The sequence below is a fragment of the Anabrus simplex genome, chromosome 7 (assembly GCF_040414725.1).
Source record: "Anabrus simplex isolate iqAnaSimp1 chromosome 7, ASM4041472v1, whole genome shotgun sequence".
NCBI classification, from domain to species: Eukaryota; Metazoa; Arthropoda; class Insecta; order Orthoptera; family Tettigoniidae; genus Anabrus; species Anabrus simplex.
In genome coordinates, this window is record NC_090271.1 from 105,445,369 (window position 1) to 105,466,733 (window position 21,365).

The 21,365-nt window shown below is 38.5% G+C and overlaps 1 protein-coding gene across 2 annotated transcripts in view; it reads right to left on the reverse strand.

The window, feature by feature from the left end:
• Positions 1–21,365, reverse strand: part of Nup107 (nuclear pore complex protein Nup107) — a 262,527-nt gene that overhangs the window by 116,239 nt on the left and 124,923 nt on the right. For both annotated transcript variants that reach the window (XM_067151227.2, XM_067151228.2), the window contains exon 9: positions 4,047–4,286. In XM_067151227.2, coding sequence (XP_067007328.1) covers positions 4,047–4,286 — 240 coding nt within the window. The remainder of the gene's footprint in view (positions 1–4,046; positions 4,287–21,365) is intronic.

Genomic DNA, 21,365 nt, shown 5'->3' on the forward strand with positions numbered 1-21,365 from the left:
CCATCACTAGAAACTCAGATTCTTTCAGTTATAAAATTTTCAGAAAACCCACTCAAACAGCCTCCACCATTCGCCAAGATTCAGTGCACCCCCAGTCCCACAAACGAGCCACATACAACAGCCTAGTTCACCGAGCCTTCAGCATACCTATGTCCAATAAAGATCTAAAAAACGAACTCAACACAATCCACGGAATCGCAAAATTCAACGGCTTCAGCAATCATTTTATAGAAAGGATAATCAATAAACACAAACATCGCCCAAAAACTACCCTCAAAAAAGAAATAACCAAACCTCTAACATTTTCCACCTTCACGTTCAACAATGATATCTACAATTTAACCAACATCTTTAAGAAACAAGGCGTTAAAATAGCCTTCAAAACCAACAATAAGAACATGAATGTTTTATACAATACTTCACACATCAACAAGACCAGCAGTTTTTTAAAATCAGGAGTTTATAGGATCAAATGTACCACCTGTAAAAAAACCTACATCGGGCAAACCGGGAGAAACTTCATTATCAGATACCACGAGCACACTAACGCAATAAAATACAAGTTTTCAGCCATCGGCCAACACATGCAAGATTATAACCATAATTTCACCAATATTGAACAAGACATGGACATCCTCGTATTAGCAAACAAGGGCCCTTTACTGAACATAATGGAAAATTACTACATACACCTAGACCAATACTTTAATGCCAGTCACAATCTCAATGAAATCTCAGAGAAACCCAACATACTCTTCGATCTATTTATCACTTTCCTCAGAAACAATAATGCAGCCAACCTAAACTCAATCCTAAATTTAATCAAAGGTACTTTTCCAAGACAATTACACTTTCTCCCGCACCCTTCAGCCCCACCTTAAGCCCTCTTCCTAAGCCATATTTCATTTCAATACAAGAACTTACTGATTTCCATGATTATAATTTTTACAACACCCCATTTATACTTTATTCTTTGTTAAAAACCTCTTAGTATGTATATTCCTTGTATTATTAACTATTACCATAACATCTCATTTCACTTGTTATTCTTTAAAATAATATTGTCTTAGGATTTCGCCACAAATGATCTTTGCTCCAATACGGCTGATGATGACCCCTAGATGGGTCGAAACTAGTACCGTATAATTTTGTAATTTTGTGAATATATTGTAGTATTGAAAAGGTGGAAACATTTACGTTATTATTATTATTACTTATATATTATCATCATATTAAATCTAAATAAAAATACCTCACTTACCACATCATGAATTTTCCCTATTACCGCTTAGCAAGATCACATTTTTCCTAGCCCTGAAAATGTTATTCGTCATGAAAGTGAAAGAAACTTGATTTCCAACTTGCGTAAAATCCATCGCCACAGATGCATGAATACGGAAAAAGGTCTTAAATTCGTGAACTTCACAGGATAAGTTGCACGTTCGGAGAGCAAGCCGCTAGCCTCAGGAATGTTCAGTTTTGCTTGCCGGTTAACAGCAAGATTGCTGAATAACACAGAGTTTATTTGTGCTTGTATTTCGCATTCTATTCAGAAGTTAGAAATATATTTTGTGTTGAGTGGTACAGGGAAGTTTTTTCGCGTGATACGGTAGCCTATATCTGGATTAGGAACATAACCGTGTGAAACTGACTAGCGTGGTGCATATTTGTCTTGCAAGGTACGGATACTGAAAAAGTGAAATTCCTTTTTAATGAAGACAACATTAAAACCTTGTGGAAAGTGGACTGGCATCCGCATCTTTAAGTGCACAGAGGTCGCGAATGTTGAACTCTAACCTTCGAGTTTCGATTCGACTTGGTCGAAGATTTTCCAAATGGCGGCCAAAGTTATTCTGTCACAGTCGCACATGGCCGAGTATAACCTCCAATTTATTGTCTAAGAGTGTGACCAGAAAATAATGTTTTATAACCCACTGCTCTGAAATAAAAGCCTTCTACTAGCATTTGTTTTAGAAAGAGTGCGATCTGCAACAATACTTGGACAGTTTTATTGGCCCCCGTGCATGTTTTCATATTTGTTTTTTGGTGTTTTTTCACACCGTTTTTCAGTGCACTTGTTATTTCTTAGCAGAAAAGGTTTTCATATTTGTTCTCTCGTGTTCTTCACACCTTTTAATACTTTCCTCTCATCTCGAGAAATTGTGGATATTATAGTTTTCACTGTACTCGCGGATACGCGACGTAAAATGCCTTCATGTAAGAAAAAATCTCATCTATTGTCGCGGCCACCAAATTAGGCGGGTGAGGAAAACTGCGCTGTCGTCAGATATGGGAACGGCAAAGCGACAGATGGTCTAGAGTCGCTTATCTCCGAGCACGGATTGGCAACGCTGATCGTGCAGTGCTCTCTAGTTGAAGCCCATCTGCTCCAGGCCACCTTACCCATGTCATTCCCTGTCATGCAGCTGTTGAGCTCACACCGTAAGTGCAATTAAAATGGATAGTGAATGTGAATTGATTTGGGGTCAAGTCAAGAGAGAAGTGGCAGAGAGGACCAAGACATTCAAAATAAAGGACGTAGAAGAACTCACGTCAGAAGCCATCGACCGTGTGACTGCTACAAATTGGGAAAAGTGCTTCAATGGCGCGGAAAATCTTCAATCAGACGATTGGACCAAGGAAATAGTAAGGGACAAAATAATGGAGCCATTCATCATCAGTGTAAATGACGACTCGACAGATAGTGAGATGTGTGATGACAGTGACTAAGAAATCTTAAGACTGCCTTGAAGCTAGAACTCGATTCTTAATTCATTGTAAATTAATGTTAACCTCTTTTTCCATATTACTCAGTACAATATACAGTATTCAAATATTTAAAGTTGTAATGTAATAAAACTGATACGGATTAATATGTAATCCGAAAGTATTTACGGCATCCTGCAGCCTGTGCTGGCCCGCGCGCCCTGAACTGCCTCACCCAGCGACATTTACATGATCGCTTTCTGGGCCATTTTCCAGGGAAATTACAAGACTCACGGAAATATGTTTCAGATAAAAAATATAAGTCAGGCAATTTTTTACATTTTTCCTGCAGACAAAATTTTATTGGCTGAAAAAATAAAAACTTGGCTGCTTACTGAAATTTTCAATACATGATTCTACGGATTTAAATTTACTCGTTCAAGATTTTATTTTTAATAATTATTTGAAGTGGTTTGTATGGAAAATAGTTATACCACTGAAATCAGCAATCTTTTCTGAAGCTTGTAGTATAATTTGTTTTGAAACATTGTATGAAGTAACATCAGGAGCTTGAGAGATAACAACTTGCCTCGCACTCGGAAATGATGTGTTCAGTTAGACATTTCTTCGCCAGTTGCTACATAACCTTGGCAACAGCGTAATTTCTCTGACCCGCCTAATTTGGTGGCCGCGACAATAGTGTTTCTATATCCCTGTTGGATAGTTTTTATTCATATATTCAGTACAGTAGTACGTTTTCTCCCTTAACACGTTCATTCTTGTTATCCCCTGCAGAAAATTCTTAACGAGGTTTTACTGTATATATTTTTTATTTTTCTGATGTTTAGCCAAATAGTTGGTTTTTATTTATTCCCGAATTTTCCGTTTTCCTGTGGTTTGTTATTCGGGGTCCCACCAAAAAAGGAGAATCAAGGTTCCACTGTATGGTTTTTTACATGGCATTTAAAAGGTTTAAGCAGCAAATCGGCTTCATGGGTCTTGGAATGTTTTATAATGTGGTAAGGGTTGGATTTTCTAAATTGCGAGTTGGTGGCGATGAATTCAAAATCACCTAATTCAAAGTCCAATTTCTGTGACTCAACTTCAAATGAACAAGGTTTTACTGTAATACATTTTTTGCATATATCATTTATTGTTTTTTATCAGACCCCTAATAAACATGTACACTATATACAGAAGTTGACTTACACTTTTATGAGACATTTTTGTGAATATGACAAATGATATTTAGGATCATAGATTGAAAATCCACAAATACATACTTGGTCATATGTCCAACATTGGGATTTATTATTACTGAATTTACAAAGTAGACTTACTTATATTTCCAGTAGGCATCAGGCATTGGGATATATGATCGTGGCATGCAAGCTCGGATCTCTTCTTCAACTCTGATATCAACTATCACACGCAGGTAGGCCCACAATTTGTCAGACCATGTGTGGCATACAGCATCTAAAGCATCCAAGTGACCACAGAGAGCAGCATGTGTAGCTCGTGCATAGGGAGGAAGACGGACATCACTAGCCAGGCGCCACGCTACCAGCTTCCACAGGTCTCTGGAAATAAATGAAGTATACACTTTGAACAGTTTGTCCTCATTCTTTTACATTTATCATCGATTCTCCTTCCTGTTGCCTTCCTTGTGTCCCTGTCCACACTAGTCTGCCACTGTGCTCATTTTTATGCTTTGTGTTTTCATATACACCTTACTAGCTACTTACCTTTCCTTATAAATGTTATAGTGAAATCACATAACCGCATTCCTCATTAAAGATGTTTTCTCGCTTAGCACATAATAAATTTGAAGTCGCTGTATTAAATTTATATTTAAAAAAAAAAATAGCTTACTTATGTCATGAATTTTTGCTATTACCTCTTTTTCCCAGCCCTGAAAATGTTCCTTGTCATCCCTTGTATATAGAATGTGATTACCAACACAAATAAAGAGCCCTTGCAACATGAGGCAGGTTGCGGAAAGTAGTGTGATAACGGGAAAAGACCTTGAATTCTCGAATATCACAGGGTAAATTGCACCTTGGGGGAGCAAGCTGCAAGCCTAAGGGAAGTTCAGTTTTGCTAAATCATGAAATCTATTACTAATGAAGAAAAGATTTAAAACATTCAGGAAGTGGACAGGCATCCGAAGCTTTAGTGCTATGATTTGGCACAGATGTTAAAACTCACACCATCGACTTGAGTCGGTCTGAACCAATGCTGGGTATTGCTAAAGTGTAGTTATGTTCAAGATTGTGTCCAAAGTTGTTCTATCGCATGTGGATGAGTGTAATTCCTGAGTAATTCATGGTTAAAGAGTGTGACCAGAAAACAATGTTAAATGACTTAATCTACTGGTCTGTAACATGAGACTTCAACTAAGAGTTTAACATTAAAATATTTGTTTTAGAAAAAGGCACACCTGCATTTGTATTTTGATACATTTATGGACCCCAGAGCAAATGTTATATTTGTTCTCTCATGTTTTTCACATATTTTAATACTCTATTGTAACTGTACACGGCCTTTTCTCGTTATCACACTACTTACCCTGTGGCGAGGGTTCTTATCTGTGTTGGAAATCACATTACAGCATTATAAATTGAGATGCAACGTTGTTTCCTATTGTTTGTTGCCGTTGCTATTAAGTTATTTCCACGATTTATTTTCCTTTGATGCAGGTAGTCTCATCATCGTTTAATTACATTGGAAACTCAATTATCCGTGTTTGGAGGGACCACGGAGAAAAAATTTAAAACAGGGAAAAGAGAAAATTCAGGAATGAATTAAAAATATAAAAAATATGGTTAAACACCACAATAATGGCATATATTGTACCGTAATTATAATCTTACAAAAACTCCTACCGAGCTCGACAGCTGCAGTCCCTTAAGTGCGGCCAGTATCCAGTATTTGGGAGATAATGGGTTCAAACCCCACTGTCAGCAGCCCTGAAGATGGCTTACTGTGGTTTCTCATTTTCACAGTGGGGCTGTACCTTAATTAAGGCCACAGCCGCTTCCTTCCCACTCCTAGCCCCTTCCTGTCCCATCGTCGTCATAAGACCTATAAGTGTTGGTGCAATGTAAAGCAACTTGTAAAAAAAAAAAAAAAAACACCACTCGTACACAAATTACACGAGTTGAAAATCCCAATGCTTTAAATTAAGTTTCACAGCAAAAACTACATCCCTTTCCCATGAAAACTTCTTTCAGGTCAGTAACTCTGTCAGCCAGTTTGTTGAAAAATATGCTACGTAATAACAGCAAGCCAAGCCACAATCGATCACAATTAGTTTTTAGCTCTTTAAAATAAAACACAACCGTCAAGGATGAAAAAAATTCTGTGAGGAGAAAAGGTGTAGTAAACTGGTTGTTTCCTGCGGTCTCAAGTAGGCCAAAATCGGAAGGAGAAAATGCACATCCAATACAAAAGTGCACAACATGCCGACGGAATCTTTTTAATTTTTATTTAATCATCCCATGTTATTTGGTCACCAGTATATGTAGTAAGTGTATGGTAAAACTTGTACAACTGTACCGCATAAATTGTCATTAATGAGGCCTACTTGAATTTAAAGGCTATGTTGTATTCAAGAACATGGTTTTGAATGCAAGTATCCATTTTCCAAAGTTCTCAAATTTATTATATTTGATTCGCCTGTCACTAATCATTAGCCACAATCTTTTTCAAAATCATAAAAACTCAAGATGGAAATAACACGAACTATTTAAATGTTAGGCTGTGCACATAAAATGACTGCAGTTTTATAAGGACATTTTGCATTTGATTGCATACCATTGGTCAGGAGATCTCAAGAGACAGTCTGACCGCCAAGTGCTGAGGTTCAGTTCAGAACTGCAGAATCAAGTCCAGATACCTATGCAGGGGCACCACGAGCAGGAATCAGCTCATCAATAGGTCTTAAAATGGATTTTGTGAGTGACAAATGGAGTAGAACAACACGGCTCCAACTGAGTGACACGTCCTATTTAGTGTTCATCATCCACCAGCTGGCTATAATCTCAAACTGAGTTGCCCTCAACAAAGTTTGAATCAATCATGGGTGGTGTGGCTCATTGCTACATGAGTAGGGTACGAGCTCCACGCCTGAGTGCGACTGTTGAGAGAGAAAGCAGACCATCTGGCATATCGCCACTGAATGCCCAAGGAGATCATACTTGGGTCATTGGAAGATTTTGTGTAAGCTACAAATGAGACTATTCTGTGTTTGCACAATTTAGATTTAAATTTATGAACTCTCCACGAATTTGGTTGAGTGTTTTGTGTTTATTCTTCTTTTTTCAATTACTTCTTTATTATTATTTTTTTAAATTTGTAGGTAACTTATAACACTGTGTACTAGCCACAAGATAGATCGATTAAGTAAAAGTCACCATCGTATATTCGGGCCAATACGGTAATATTCTATGGTTTTATATAAGGTGCAGCATCTTTTCAGGTTACGAAAACAATCCTACATAATGCCTGATGGTACCAGAAGGTTGAGTGCATCATTGTAAACTGTAGGAACTGTGAAAGGTTCACCGTAAGTAACAATTCAATATGGGTAAAAGGGCAGAAAAACTACATTTTGTAAAGATTTGATGTACTTACTCAGAAGTTTGTTTTTTTTAAATTTTTTTTTTACGTCACACCGACAGATATGTCTTATGGCGACGTTGGAATAGGAAAGGCCTAGGAATTCGAAAGAAGCGGCCGTGGCCTTAATTAAGGTACAGCCCCGGTTACTCAGACGTGAGCCATGACCAACACAACGGTAAGAATGATCTCAAGTCACAAAAAATCTCCTAAGCATACTGCAAACTCTCAAGACTTTATTCCTCTCTGAAAGCCCAGCAACTAGTGTGCCCTGAGAAAAGTGCTGGAAAAACTGATTGGGATACAATCGTAAAGAGCCTGTCAAAAATAATCATATAACCTTGGACAGAATGTAGATTATTTTCAAGTATGAACCTTTGGCGAAATTTGTTCAGTCTTCAAGCCGGGCTGAGTGGCTCAACGGTAGATTTATTGGCTCATAAAAGAACACCTGTAGGACAAAATATCGGCACCTCGGCGTCTCCGAAACCAGGAAAAGTAGTTAGTGGGAGTAGTAAAATCAAGAACATAATTATTATTGATGCCATTTCACCTGATTTTCTTGACACGGCATAAGCCCAAAAGCCTATGCAGTATCATGTCTATAATAATTATTATTCAGTCTCCAAGGAGAATTGTTGGAATGTGCTCTGTCTCCTTCCAACTAATGTGGCCACTCTGTTTTATGACTTATGTGGTTTCCCTAAACAAAACCAAGTGAATTCAATGCCGATCGCTTTTCCAGTACTTGCTCTAATTACCGCAATGAGGAGACATTAACACGAAGATCCAATGGCATGATGTAGCCGTCCTTTCAATCTGTAATAAGTTTTTCTAAATCTTGTACCGCATAAATTACCATTAGCTTACTCAACCTTTAAAGGTTATGTTGAATACAAGAATATGGTTTCCAGCACAAGTATTGTTTCTTACAAGTATTTTGTGCATAAAATTGGTATTAATTTTATTAAAACCTCGTGAATAAAATTGAGAAAGAAAAGGTCATCCTAGCAAACTTTATTTATTTTAGTTAAGCAAATGATAAACTAGCATTCAACATACAGCGCAGCCAACGCACTCGGTAAGAGAGATGTTCAATATGGACTGCTACTCATATAAATATGAACTACGTTCCATTTATTTAGGTCCTGTATAAACACACGGGTTGTTAACAACCCGTTAAGCACTAGCTCAGAAATGAGGTGGTGAGAATAGTCAGAATTTTTTACCAAAACAATTTATTTTTACGAACATGTTGTATATAGCTATAAAATGAGCGTGTTTCACGTAAATAATGATTATTGCTCTCTTTCATAGAGAGATAATTTAGTTCACAGAACACACAACAAGATGTATTAACCAACACTGGTGTTCAGATTCACTCATTTTAAGTTGCAAAACAGGTGCCAGGAAGCGAAACTGTTGAGAATATTTATATATATTCCTATGACTCTGGCTGAGCCACCATCAAGTAGCACCACCTATACACTCTGGTTTCTTTTTCCATTTTGACACGTCACAATTATAATCTCCATATCTATTATTTTCACTGTATCCACCTGTGCTTTACGTACGTAATAAATAGAGTCATTCTAATATAAACCGTGCTGACCTTATTACTTTCCAAAACATCGTGCCTTTTCAACAGATTATGTGTCCAGAATGCATGTTTGAAAGTGATTAAATGTGAAGTGATAAAATACATTGAAAAATAGAAGTGTGGAAATATAGTGTCGCGCACGGTTGACGAGGTTGAATTAAACATTTAGCCAAGTGTCTTCTGTGAGGAAATAGTGTGCGAAGAAGAACACTTTAAATATGGTGCGCATCGAGACATTGTCAAAGGACAACTTTGACACGTGGAAAATTCACATGAAGGGTATGTTAGTAAAAAAATCGTATATGGGTGTATGTAGCTGGGACAAAGGATAAGCCTGAAACGGTCAACGAGAACGCGGCCGCTATTGCAGAATGGGAAGAACGTGACAATGAAGCAATGTCAGATATCATCTTGGCGATTCAACCATTGGAATTGAAACCAGTAAAAGATGGTGACACTTCGCGCGAACTGTGACTGAAACTAGAGTCTATTTACCAATCGAAGGGGCCAGGGCAGAAAGCGACATTTTTTGTTGCTATTTTGCTTTACGTTGCACCAACACAGATAGGTCTTATGGCGACGATGGGATAGGAAAGACCTAGGAATAGGAAGGAAGCGGCCGTGGCCTTAATTAAGGTACAGCCTGGTGTGAAAATGGGAAACAACGGAAAACCATCTTCAGGGCTGCCGACAGTGGGATTAGAACCCACTATCTCCCGGATGCGAGCTCACAGGAAAACGACATTATTAAAGCAGATCGTGCTTCAAAGAATGAGTGAAGATGGGGATGTACCCGATCATTTGCGGAGATTTTTGGACGCCGTTGACAAGCTGAATGGTATGGACGTGGCAATCAACGATGATTTTTTATCCATAAACGATGATTTGTTGTTATCCATATAACTCCTGTATAGGTTGCCAGTCAGTTTCGAATAGTTTTGATGTGCAATAGAATCTTGCGATGAACTTCCAAAGCCCGAGGTATTACGCATAAAAATTGTCGAAGAAAGTGATGCAAAGGGCAGTGACTAAACCAACATGATGCACAACTGTATGACTGTTGAAAAAAAATAGAAGAACAAGAATTATAGAAAGCTCACAAGTAAAATCAATAAAGGCAAAAAAGGAGGATCCACAACACTTCGTTGCTATCGTTGTAAAAAGATAGGTCATAAGGTGAAGGAGTGCGAATCGAGTAAAAATGATCATAAAAATGCTCACAAGGCTGAAGGAATACCTTGCTATACATTACATCAGAACTGAACCTGTACAAGTTCGTAACTGACCACAAAGCAGATATGTCATGCCCTGACAGCGGCTGTACATCGCACATGTGTAAAAATCTAGAATATTTTTCACTAGTAGAATCCGATGTTTCTGACAATTTAAAAGCAGCAAACAGTTCTACGACAAAAATAAGTACAAAAGGTGTTGTGACAATGTCAATGAGCACTGATGGTCATGATAAAAAAGTTTCAACCTACGCGATACACTGTACATACCTGATCTGCGTAGACAGGGGTCACTGCGTAGTGTTCGACAAAACATCTGCTCGAGTTACAGATACAAATGATAGTACCTTATTCGTCGCACATAGAAAAGACTAACTATTACGTTAAATGGTCGTACACCGAAGAACAGGGAAAAATTGCCCGAGCTGAAGATATGCAAAAAGGGTCTATTATGGACTGACACATTTGATTGGGACATCTGAATGTAACTGATCCACATGAGGTAGAGAAGAATAAAAAAATAAAGGGAATCAAAGTCATCGACACTGAAGATTTTGAATGTGAGGTCTGTCTCCACGGAAAGATGACAAGTATCCCTTTTCCGAAAAAATAGGATACGAGAACGGAACCAGGGGAATTGATTCACTCTGATATTTGTGCCCCTATGAGGGTTTCCTGGAATGGAAACTTGTGTTCATCATATTCGTCGACAATGCGACTGGATGGTGTGAAGTGAAGTTTCTTTGTCAGAAAAAAGTCGTTAATGAGTTTCAGGACTTCAGAAAACGTTTGGAAACACAGAAAAATGCGAAGATTCTGCATGACTCGGAACAAAATGGAGTAGCGGAAAGGAAAAACCATATACTCATCCAGATGTTTATTAATGCAGTCTGGGGAGAGGCTGTTGCAACAGCGAATTACATTAGGAACAGGTGTCCTACAAGAAAACTGGGTGGACGAACTCCTTACGAAGCCTGGACCGGAAAGGTTCCAAATGTTTGTAAATTTGAAAAATTTGGATGTGAAACCCACTGCCTAAATCGATTGTCGAATGTGGGAAAATTCAACCCTCGCAGAAGAAAAGGGCATATTCCTTAGATATGCAGAGCAGTCCAAAGGTTTCAGAATTTGGACACCACAGGAACGAAATGTGGAAATCGTGATGTCAAGTCTTTGAAAGGAGAGAGAAAACACCAAAAATACAATCACAATATTTTCCCAAGTCAGCGCACAAATGCAGAGCACTTTGATGACTGTCATTCCAACATACAGCCGGAGCAGGTTGATCCTTTCATCAATGTAAACATAACTTCTAGACACACAGAACGTACAGAAAGCATCAAAGATTCGGAGAATTCAGAAGAATAATTTCTTGGTTTTGAAAATGAACAAGAACCAGAAATACGACAATCTTGACATGCTCCACGGAGACCAAATATGATTCATCCGGGAACACGAGGCAGACTTCAAAAGCTTTACCAGGAACATGGTGTAGGACAAATTGATTCGGTATGTCTGGCTGAGGTTCTAATTCAGATGGCATTTTCAGGTCCAGAGAAAAATGAGTGGATGCTGGCAATGACAGATGAATTTGTCTCTATTTTAAGAAACAAGACCTGGGATCTCGCAGAGCACCCAAAAAATAGGACAACAATTGGAAGTCGTGTAGTCCGTAAGAATAAGTACGGATCAAATAGCGAGATCACAATAAGGAAGGCTAGAGTCGTGGTCAGGGGCTTTTCCCAGAGGCCAGGTATAGATTATATTGAAACGTTCGAACCAGTAGCACAACTCAGCTCAATACGAATGGCTATTGCGCTCGCTGCTAATCGTGGAATGTATGTCTGAAAATTTGATGTAGCAACTGCATACTTAAATGGAATCAAACTTCACCAGGGAAATACTCTAATTTATCGTACAGGAATGCAATGCAACATCCGAGATCACAGCTGAAGCCAAGAGGATGCTGAACAAGGATTGTGTGTGTCAAATTAAAAAGGCCCTGTATGGCTTGAAGCAGGCTGGCCGCTGTTGGCACCAAAGCTTGGTGTCAAACCAACGTCTGGCAATTCGAGCATCTATGTGAAGGGTTCAGATGCTGATGCTCTCCTAATCATAGTTTATGTTGATGACATTTTAGTTTCATCACGGAACTCGAGAGAAATTGACAAGGTCTACAAATTTCTACAAAAGTTATTTGAGGTCAAACACCCAGGAAACATTAATTAGAGTATTGGGATTGTGTTTTCTCAAGATGAATCCGGTATCACCTTGAAACAGAAAGGTTACGTTATGGACATCTTAGATCGCTTTTGAATGTCTGACTGCAAGCCAGTGGCCATACCAATTGGAGCTGGAGTACTTGGTCCAAGGATGATGGTAAGAGGTCCCCATACAGAGAACTCATAGGTGCTCTTATGTACCTGTCAACTGCAACACGTCCAGGCATATCCCATGCAGCGAGTGTCTTACGCCAATACAATGATTCTTCTGGCAAAGAACACTGGCAAGCACCAAAGAGGGTACTGAGGTACCTGAAGGGTTCTTCTAACATGGGAATTGCTTTTGGAAGCAATACCAGTAATTTAATTGGCTATGTAGATGCTGATTGGGCTGCATGCATCAACGATTGCAGATCATACACGGGTTTTGGCTTTACAATGTATGGCAGAATCATGTCTTGGGAATCCAGGAAACAACAGACAGTGGCATTGTCCTCAAAGGTGGCTGAATATATGGCTTTGAGTGAGGCTTCAAAAGAGGCAGTGCACTTACTACGACTAGCAAGGGAGACAGACATTAACAGCGTGACGACTGTACAGCTATATGACAACAACAATGGAGTTCAGAAGATTGCTGGAAATCCTGTTTTCCACTCTCGGACTAAGCACATTGATGTGCGACATCATATTTTACGAGAGGTTCTTTCATCTTGGGGCATTTATCTCGAATACTTACCAACTGAGAAGATGCCTACAGACCTATTAACCAAGGGACTACCGAAGGATAAGCACTGGAAGTGCTTAGAATGTCTGGGTGTCAGAAGACTGAAACACTGAAGCTCGTTCAGCCTTCGAGAGGGGGTGTTGAGAATATTTATATACATTCCTATGACTCTGGCTGAGCCACCATCAAGTAGTGCCACCTACACACTATGGTTTATTTTTCCATTCTGACACGTCACGATTATAATCTCCATGTCTATTGTTTTCACTGTATCCATCTGTGATTTACGTATAATAGTGTCGTTCTAATATAAACCGTGCTGACCTTATTACTTTCCAAAACATTGTACCTTTTCAACAGAAACATTTCAGTGTTTTATTACCACAAATTATTCCATCAGTACCTGGATTGTTGATTCATTAGGAAATGTATCTGTAACTGTCAGGTTCCTCAAACTGTCCACAGACTGAAGATCCTAACAGTTGTAGATTAATGAAGTCAAAACTGAAAAGAAACGGCTTGCACTACAACCAGTCATTAGGAAATGACTGATGTTCTTTTCTCTGCTGCTCTTTTGTAACTTTAAGAAATGGAAGTCAACTTCGTCCCTTTGGAGCTGTTCGTCAATCTACATATGTAAGTTGAATGTGTAACACAATATCGTGAGAAAACCGCAATACTAACACAAATGGATTATACATCAAAAGAAACATCTCCATCTCATGTTTACTAGAAAAATATTATTTATTTCACTAAGTCCTTTATTTGGCCAGTTAAATCTGCTATGGTAATGGAGTAAACCACACAGCCAGTGTCTCCACGCCGAGTGTTGGGCGGCGGTAAATAGCCTGACCCACTATAAGGTCCAACGGCTAATGGCGGAGGAGTCCTTATAGAAGGAAAATGGGCCCTCATTGGAGGAAAAAACCACTGAAACCCCATATCAACTGTAGCAGTCTGTACTCCACAGGAGTGGCTACAAAAGGTGTCTGTTCTCCATGTTAGGAGCGGCCTATAAGTTTCGGCCAGCAGTAACTCTATAATTCCTTTGGGAGTGGTAAACCCATTGTAATAAAAGCCTATATGATGACAAGTGTACTGAAGCCTTGGAAAATGCTAGGGTGTTCCCCACTAGCGGCATGCAAAATGCTAGGGCGTTCCCCACAAGTGACGTGCAGTTCTTGTGATGCTGGGAGAAATGTGAGAAATGGACGACCAGCAACCAAATACATCAAGATAATGACCATCAATGTAGTGACACTAACAGGGAAAGTGGAAGAAATAGTTGATTTTATGGTTGACAAAGAAATAGCACTGCTGGGAATCAGTGAGACCAAATGGAGAGGAAAAGGTGAAAGGACACTAAAGAAAGGATACACCTTATAGTATAGTGGAGGAAGAGAAGCCAAAAATGGTGTAGGTCTCACAATTAGAAAAGACCTAAAGGAATAACTGGAACTGGTGGAAAACATAAATGACAGGTTGATTAAGGGTCTGATTGAGACTTGAAACTGGTGTTACAGATATAATTCAAGGGGAAGGTCCACAAACAGGAAATACAGATATGGATCTAGAGGAATACCTTAAAGGAATGTCTGGAAGGCAAAATACAGGAGAAACAAGTTGTGATCATAGGAGACATGAATGTCCAAGTAGGCCATGAAAGAAAAGGAGATGAAGAGATTATAGGACCATTTGGATATGGCAAGAGAAACAAAGCTGGAGATATTTTGATAGATTTTTGTAGAAGAAATGAGCTGATCATTGGTAACACATGGTTTCGAAAGAAAAACAGTCAGAAGATAACAATATATAGTTGGGATAACAGAATCAAAACTTCGATAGATTACATTTTGGTCAAGAAGGGTAACAGGAAAATGTTGGTAGATGTAACAGCCCTCCCAAGTGAATCTTTTCAAGGAGATTACAGAGTTGTGATAGCTAAGTTAAAGACGGGAAAGATACACAAGATGACAAATTAGGCAGAGAATGCTAAGGGTGTAAAAATTGCTGAAGGAAATAAATGAAGAGTTCCAGACACGCATTAAAACAAGTATACCTAAGGAAGACATCAGAAGGGTCGAAGAAGAATGGGCGTACTTTAAAACAGTCATGGTGAAGTCTGCAGAAAAGACCTGTGGAAAGTATCAGGAAGGAAGAAAGATCAAGAAACACCCTGGTGGAATGACAGGGTAAAAGATATAGTTAAATGGAAGAAACAAGCTTGGAAAAGATGGCTGAGAAACAGAACAGAATGCAAAACAGAATACAGGCACTACAAGAAGGAGTGCTCCAAGATGGTTCGAGAAGAGAAAAAGAAATGTTGGCAAAAATTCACTGAATCTCTGCAAGAAGATACAACCAGAAGCGAAAGGATCTTATTCCAGTGGGTGAAAAAGAAGAAAAACCCAAGTGAAGGTGCTAACTTCATTAAAAATGGACAGGAGGACGAGATGACACAGAAGCAGGATATATTGCAAAGGTGGGGAAAATATTTTGAACAGCTTTACAATGTGCAAAATACCTCGGTACAAGGAGAAATCTAAGAACCAGATTTAGTGCAGATGGAAGATAAGGAAAACGAAGTGTCCATGGCAGAGATTAAGTGGGCCACTGGAAGAATGAAACAAGGCAAGGCAGCTGAAATTGACGAGGTCACCATAGAAGTGATAATAGCAGCAGGAGCAATTGGTCTACAGTGGTTGTATAGACTCTTCAGAGTGATATGGAGAGAAAAGACTGTTCCAAAACAGTGGATGAAAGGGGTCATTATACCAATTTTCAAGAAAGGGGACATGAAGCAATGTGAAAATTACAGGAGTGACACTGATACCTCATACAGCTAAGATCCTTGAAAGAATCTTGGATAAACGAATAAGAGACAGAGTAGAGGGAAAATTGGCAGAACACTAGTATGGATTCAGAAGAGGAAGGTCCACATTTGACCCAATATTAACATTGCATCAAATGATGGAAAGGTATTGGGAATATGGAAAGGACATGGTAGTAACGTTTCTAGATATTGAAACGGCACATGACAGTATCCCAAGGAATTTGGTAAGGAAAACATTGACAGAGGCACAGAATGGGAATGAAACAATGCAGATGGTAATAGCATTGTATAAATTGCAAAAGCTGTATTAGAACCAAAGTGGGTCAAACTGAATGGTTCAGAGTAGAGACAGGATTAAGACAGGGAAGTGTATTGTCTCCTTTACTCTTCATTATCATCATGGATAGAATTCTACATAATATCAAGGAGAAAATCATGGGTGGGCAAGTAAAGTCTATGCTCTTTGCTGATGACATTGTAGTTTGAAGAGGAAATACAGACACAAGTTGATTTATGGAATGAGGAGATAAGAAATTTTGGAATGAAGATTAGTACTGCAAAAAGCAAGGCTTTGATCATGACGAAAGGTAACACAAAATCGAGGGGAGTGACAAAAATAGGAAATACACCTCTGATGTAGTGAAAATTTTTAAATATTTGGGCAGCATGATGCCACAAGATGGAAATTTGGATGGAGAAATTGATTTTAGGATACAGCAGTCTGCAAGTTTCTACCAGTGTGTGAGAGAGACTGTATGAAACACAGATGTGCCAATGAAGTGCAAGAAGGGTTTATACTCGTCCTATTATAAACCTATACTGACCTAAGCTTCAGCAGCCTGGACGTTGACTAAGCGGAACCAAAGTAAGATACAAGCAGCTGAAATGAGATTCTTGAGGAGCATACAGTGAAAGACAAGATAGAATACAAAATGAGGAAATAAGGAGAAGCGTGGGAGTGTGTAAACTTCATGAAGAGATTGATATAGCAAAGCTAAAATGGTTTGGACACATGATGAGAATGCCAGGAGAGAGAATACCAAAGAGACCATTCATAGATATAGAGACTGCAAAGAGGCCTAGGGGACAGCGTAGAATGAGATGGAGGAGCTTTGCTGTGGACTGTATTGCAAACAGAGGAGTTGATAGCAATAAAGTACTAGAAGAGGAATGGTGGAAGGATCGAGTAAGGTGGAGGGCTTTGGTACACTACCCTACTAAGAGAGAATCTGGAAAACGGAATGGATGAAGAAGTAATTTATTCGAATAATACGATACTTAGGTTGCTGCAGTTAAATTTATTCCCCGGTAGACAGCTCTATGAAATTTATCTTTGCTGATCTTTCTATGCCAGCCCGGTAGGCGGCTCTGTGAAATTTATCTATGCAGAACTTTCTATGTTAGTCCGATAGATGGATCTGTGAAATCAAGTTATGACCAGAAAGTTAGCTGTTGCTCCATGTTGGTTCTAATAAGTGAGGAACAGAAAGAAATCCATCTCAGGATATTCCATATTTAAAAAAATCCTTTATTATGAAACTTACATTGAATTATTCAATGTAGGGTTAATAAATGAAATCTCTATGCACTGTCAAGCACAACATTTTGCTGCAGAAATGGTAAATGGACATTTTAATTCGTGCTGTCACAATGGTTTGGTTTATTTTCCACAACCTCAAGTAAACAACGTACTTTAAGGTTTGATGCTACATGATAATGATTTTGTGAACCATGTAAGGCAGTATAATAGTACAATGTCCTTTGCATCCTTCTCTGCTAACCATAGCCACATTCCAAGATTAGGTCCCTTACTGTATCAAGATTCAGGGGATGATTTATAGGTAGATTTCAGATTTACCCTCGGCTGAAAATTGGCGAGCATTATATGGCCAGCTTTATGTGGTAAATTTAAGTTGTGCCAACATAATTAGTTGTGAAAATTCTGTACATTGCAAAGGTTCAAACATTTCATATCTATAGTCACAACTGAAGTGTAAGTATAAAGGCAAATAAATGGTCTTCTGGAGTTCAGTATATTTTCAGTTACTTTTCTCACATTTCCTGTATCATCAGTTTCATTTTTAGTCTTTGTTTGCAACTATTGCTGTAACAAACCACTAGTTGTATAGAAATGCATTGGTACATTTTTGATACAACTGTAGGCCATGTACAAAAATTCCATTGCTGCAGCTATCCAGGAAATCATAATCATCAATTTATTTATTTATTTATTTATTTATTTATTTATTATATGCCTTTGCTGCTGAGACCTATTGTTTACAGTCCTCTATGTCTTCTGGTATGGGCTGGAGCAATTTTGTTACTTTCTTTGATCTGTCTCAGTCTTATCCTTGGCTTCGACAGTATGAAAGTGACTGAAGTATGAGCGATGCTAGTAATGCCATTCCTTATGCAGCTAGCCGTGCTTATAAATGGTGTGAAAATGTTGTTCACAGGGTCAGTTGGTGCATGCACTTCAGTGGGCTTGGCACACTGATATGTAATAGCAACTTCTGGCTGAATGAAGAAAGCCACAGGAAACCACTTCACTCCCCATTTCCCTAGCACACCTCTTCAGAGACGCCTAGACCCTAAGATAGCTGATGGTGGAGCTGTTGAGAATCCAACCAGCCTTTGGGCTGAGAACTCAAACAAACAAACAAACAAACAAACAAACAAACAAACAAACAAACAAACAAACAAACATACATACATACATACATACATACATACATACGTGTTTATAATCGTCAATTATGGCTAGTAAAATAAATAAACATACGTAAAAAAAAAAAAAGATAAAAGTTACAATTAAACATCTAGGGCAGCATTCAGCAAGAACAAGGCTAGAGATGAAGTCCTCACTAGGTTGTTCAAGTAACCCTTAAACCATCGATTTGGGTCTTCTAGTTGGGCACGGTGGGATCTGGGATCGGCTTTCCACATCTACTTTCATGTTTTCTTGATCAGGAATGGTTCTGGTTGTTTAATAACATCATCGAATATTAGGCGTAGGTTGGGTGGGTTACTCAATATTGAATAAGTTGGCCAACGGAATTGTACTTCCTCAATTTACGTGCAGCTGCTTGCTGTCTTCTGAACAGTGGTGGAGGCATAGCGAGTAGAAGGTAAAAGTGTGATCTCTCCCCTAGTTCATTGGTTCCTCCGCTAGGCCGCTCTTCCAGCAGTAAGTGAGCTTGAGCTTACAAGTCAGTATAAAAGAATGATTGCATGAAAAATATCATGCTTTTGCTTACCATTCCAGAAGTCAGTTGTTAAGATAGTTTAGACAGCTTCCGGGTATACTTTGTGGTCTTGAAAGATTTCAGTTCCTTTCTCATCTGTCTTGTTACAAAATAAAATTGACACTTCATATAACATAATACAAATTTAGGGATAATGTCCGCAATATGGTCATCGCAGTATCCTACTTCTTTCGAATTAATAGTGATATTGTGCTAACTGTCCAAACACTCGTGAAATATATCACCCCATAGACTATGTTCACAGGAGAATTTTTGTTCCACCACACTTTCAACTTTCACGAACACATCATAAACTGTTCTTGAAGTATGGGTGAGGAAAGTGCTGTCAATGCTGTATTTATTGCTTTAGTCCCTAATAAATGTGAGCGCTGAGGCAAGTTATTTCTTCTGTAGGTTTTCCGTGAAGCAGGCTGACACATTTATGATATTTTGTGACCTTGGATACGTTACGTACTATATTTCCTCCTAGATAATAATTCAAACAAACTTTAGCAAGACTGTGACTATCTCTGTTAAGTAGGCTTAAATGACTGTTCTGGAATCCATTATGCCATAAATACTCGGACACCTGTATGGTGCTCTCAATTGTTACTCTTAGAGATTCAAGAGTTCTTTCTGAAGCAAAAGTATTATTCTTCCCACTGACGTTATCTTTCCATTTAATTAAGGTTTGATGTCCTATTGAACCTTTATGAAGAGCCCCTGCTGGTGTAAAAGTATTTAATACACCTATTAAAATATTTAATTCCCTAGAGAACGTTTCAGTCTGTTCACTGATTTCAAATCCCTCCAAGTTTATCTATCTAAAAAGCTTTATGCCATTTACTATAGAATTACTAAATAACTGAAAAGCAAGTCTCACATTCATGCGCTGAAATGAAGTGGAGTATACTGTATTTACTCACGTATTAGACCCCCTTTTTTCCCCACTTTTACAGCCAAAAATAATAAAGGGGGATCCAATATGCGATAACCTCAATTTTGTGCAGCGAACACATGATTTCTAGGTTATAAAGAGCTATAAATTGTACATGTATACATTCTATACTATTATTTAACAGACTTAGAGTGTATTTAAGTAATACTGGCTATTTTTGTCAGAAGGCAGTATTTCTAAACATAAAAAGATAAAAAATGGTGAACAAGACTTTTAAGCCTACAGTACATATAAAAGTCTGTTTTAGTTACTCATATCACATCATTCGTTACATCTCATTAATTCCTCTGGTGAGGTTGATGTCAGGAAGGGCATACGGCCGTAAAAACTCGCCACAAAGATTCGTTTCACTTCATACTCGATCACGTAAAAGAAAGGGCTAAGGGTATCGTGTTATCATATAATTAAATATTGATACAAAAGAACTTAATGGCCAGTCATTTGTCTCTGTCAGTTCAGCAGTAGGCCTACCACACAGTAAACCTGATCACTGCTTTCATCTGAATTATCACCTTGCGCCGCCAACTTCCCTGCCTTGCTACCGGCGTGTCGGCATTCTAAGTGACATCATCTTCACTGCTATCTCTCGTCAGTCGTGTCAGCCATGCTTCATTCTCTTTGAGCCATGCACTGCAATCAAGAGCATACGAGGTCCTGTCTTTTTGAGCCTTTTAAAAATAATTTCATTCCCGGCTATAGAGTCTAAACAGTGTAAATCTATTCCCAGATGGTCTCTGATATTCCCAGTTGGTGTATATGTAGCAGAAGTCACTCCTTCCGAACGAAGACGTGCTGTAGAAGGCATGCCAAACCATCAGCTGATAACTAGCAAATGTTACAAGTTATACTTCCCAAATGTAGTACATAGTAACTGGAAACATTATTTTGATAACTGTGGCTGTTGAAACACAGACCCTTATTTTTAAGTATATTTCATGCTTGTTCTCTACATTTATAACATCAGGATTTGTGTAAACAGCTGTCCATGAGATAAGACAGACCACATTGTTTAGGTTAGGTATATTATTGCCCCAATAGTACCAAAAGTTCGACGGAAAAATTAAAATAAATAACAGGAAAATATACCGCATTTATGGATATCTACAGGTGTGGCGGTAATGAGTTTTATTATCATAATGTTTAATTTTGTAAGTTCGTTGTCTCTTTTTTTATTAACGCATACCGTAGTATGTTTTGTTTGGTGTCTCCGAAAATCGGTTAAAGT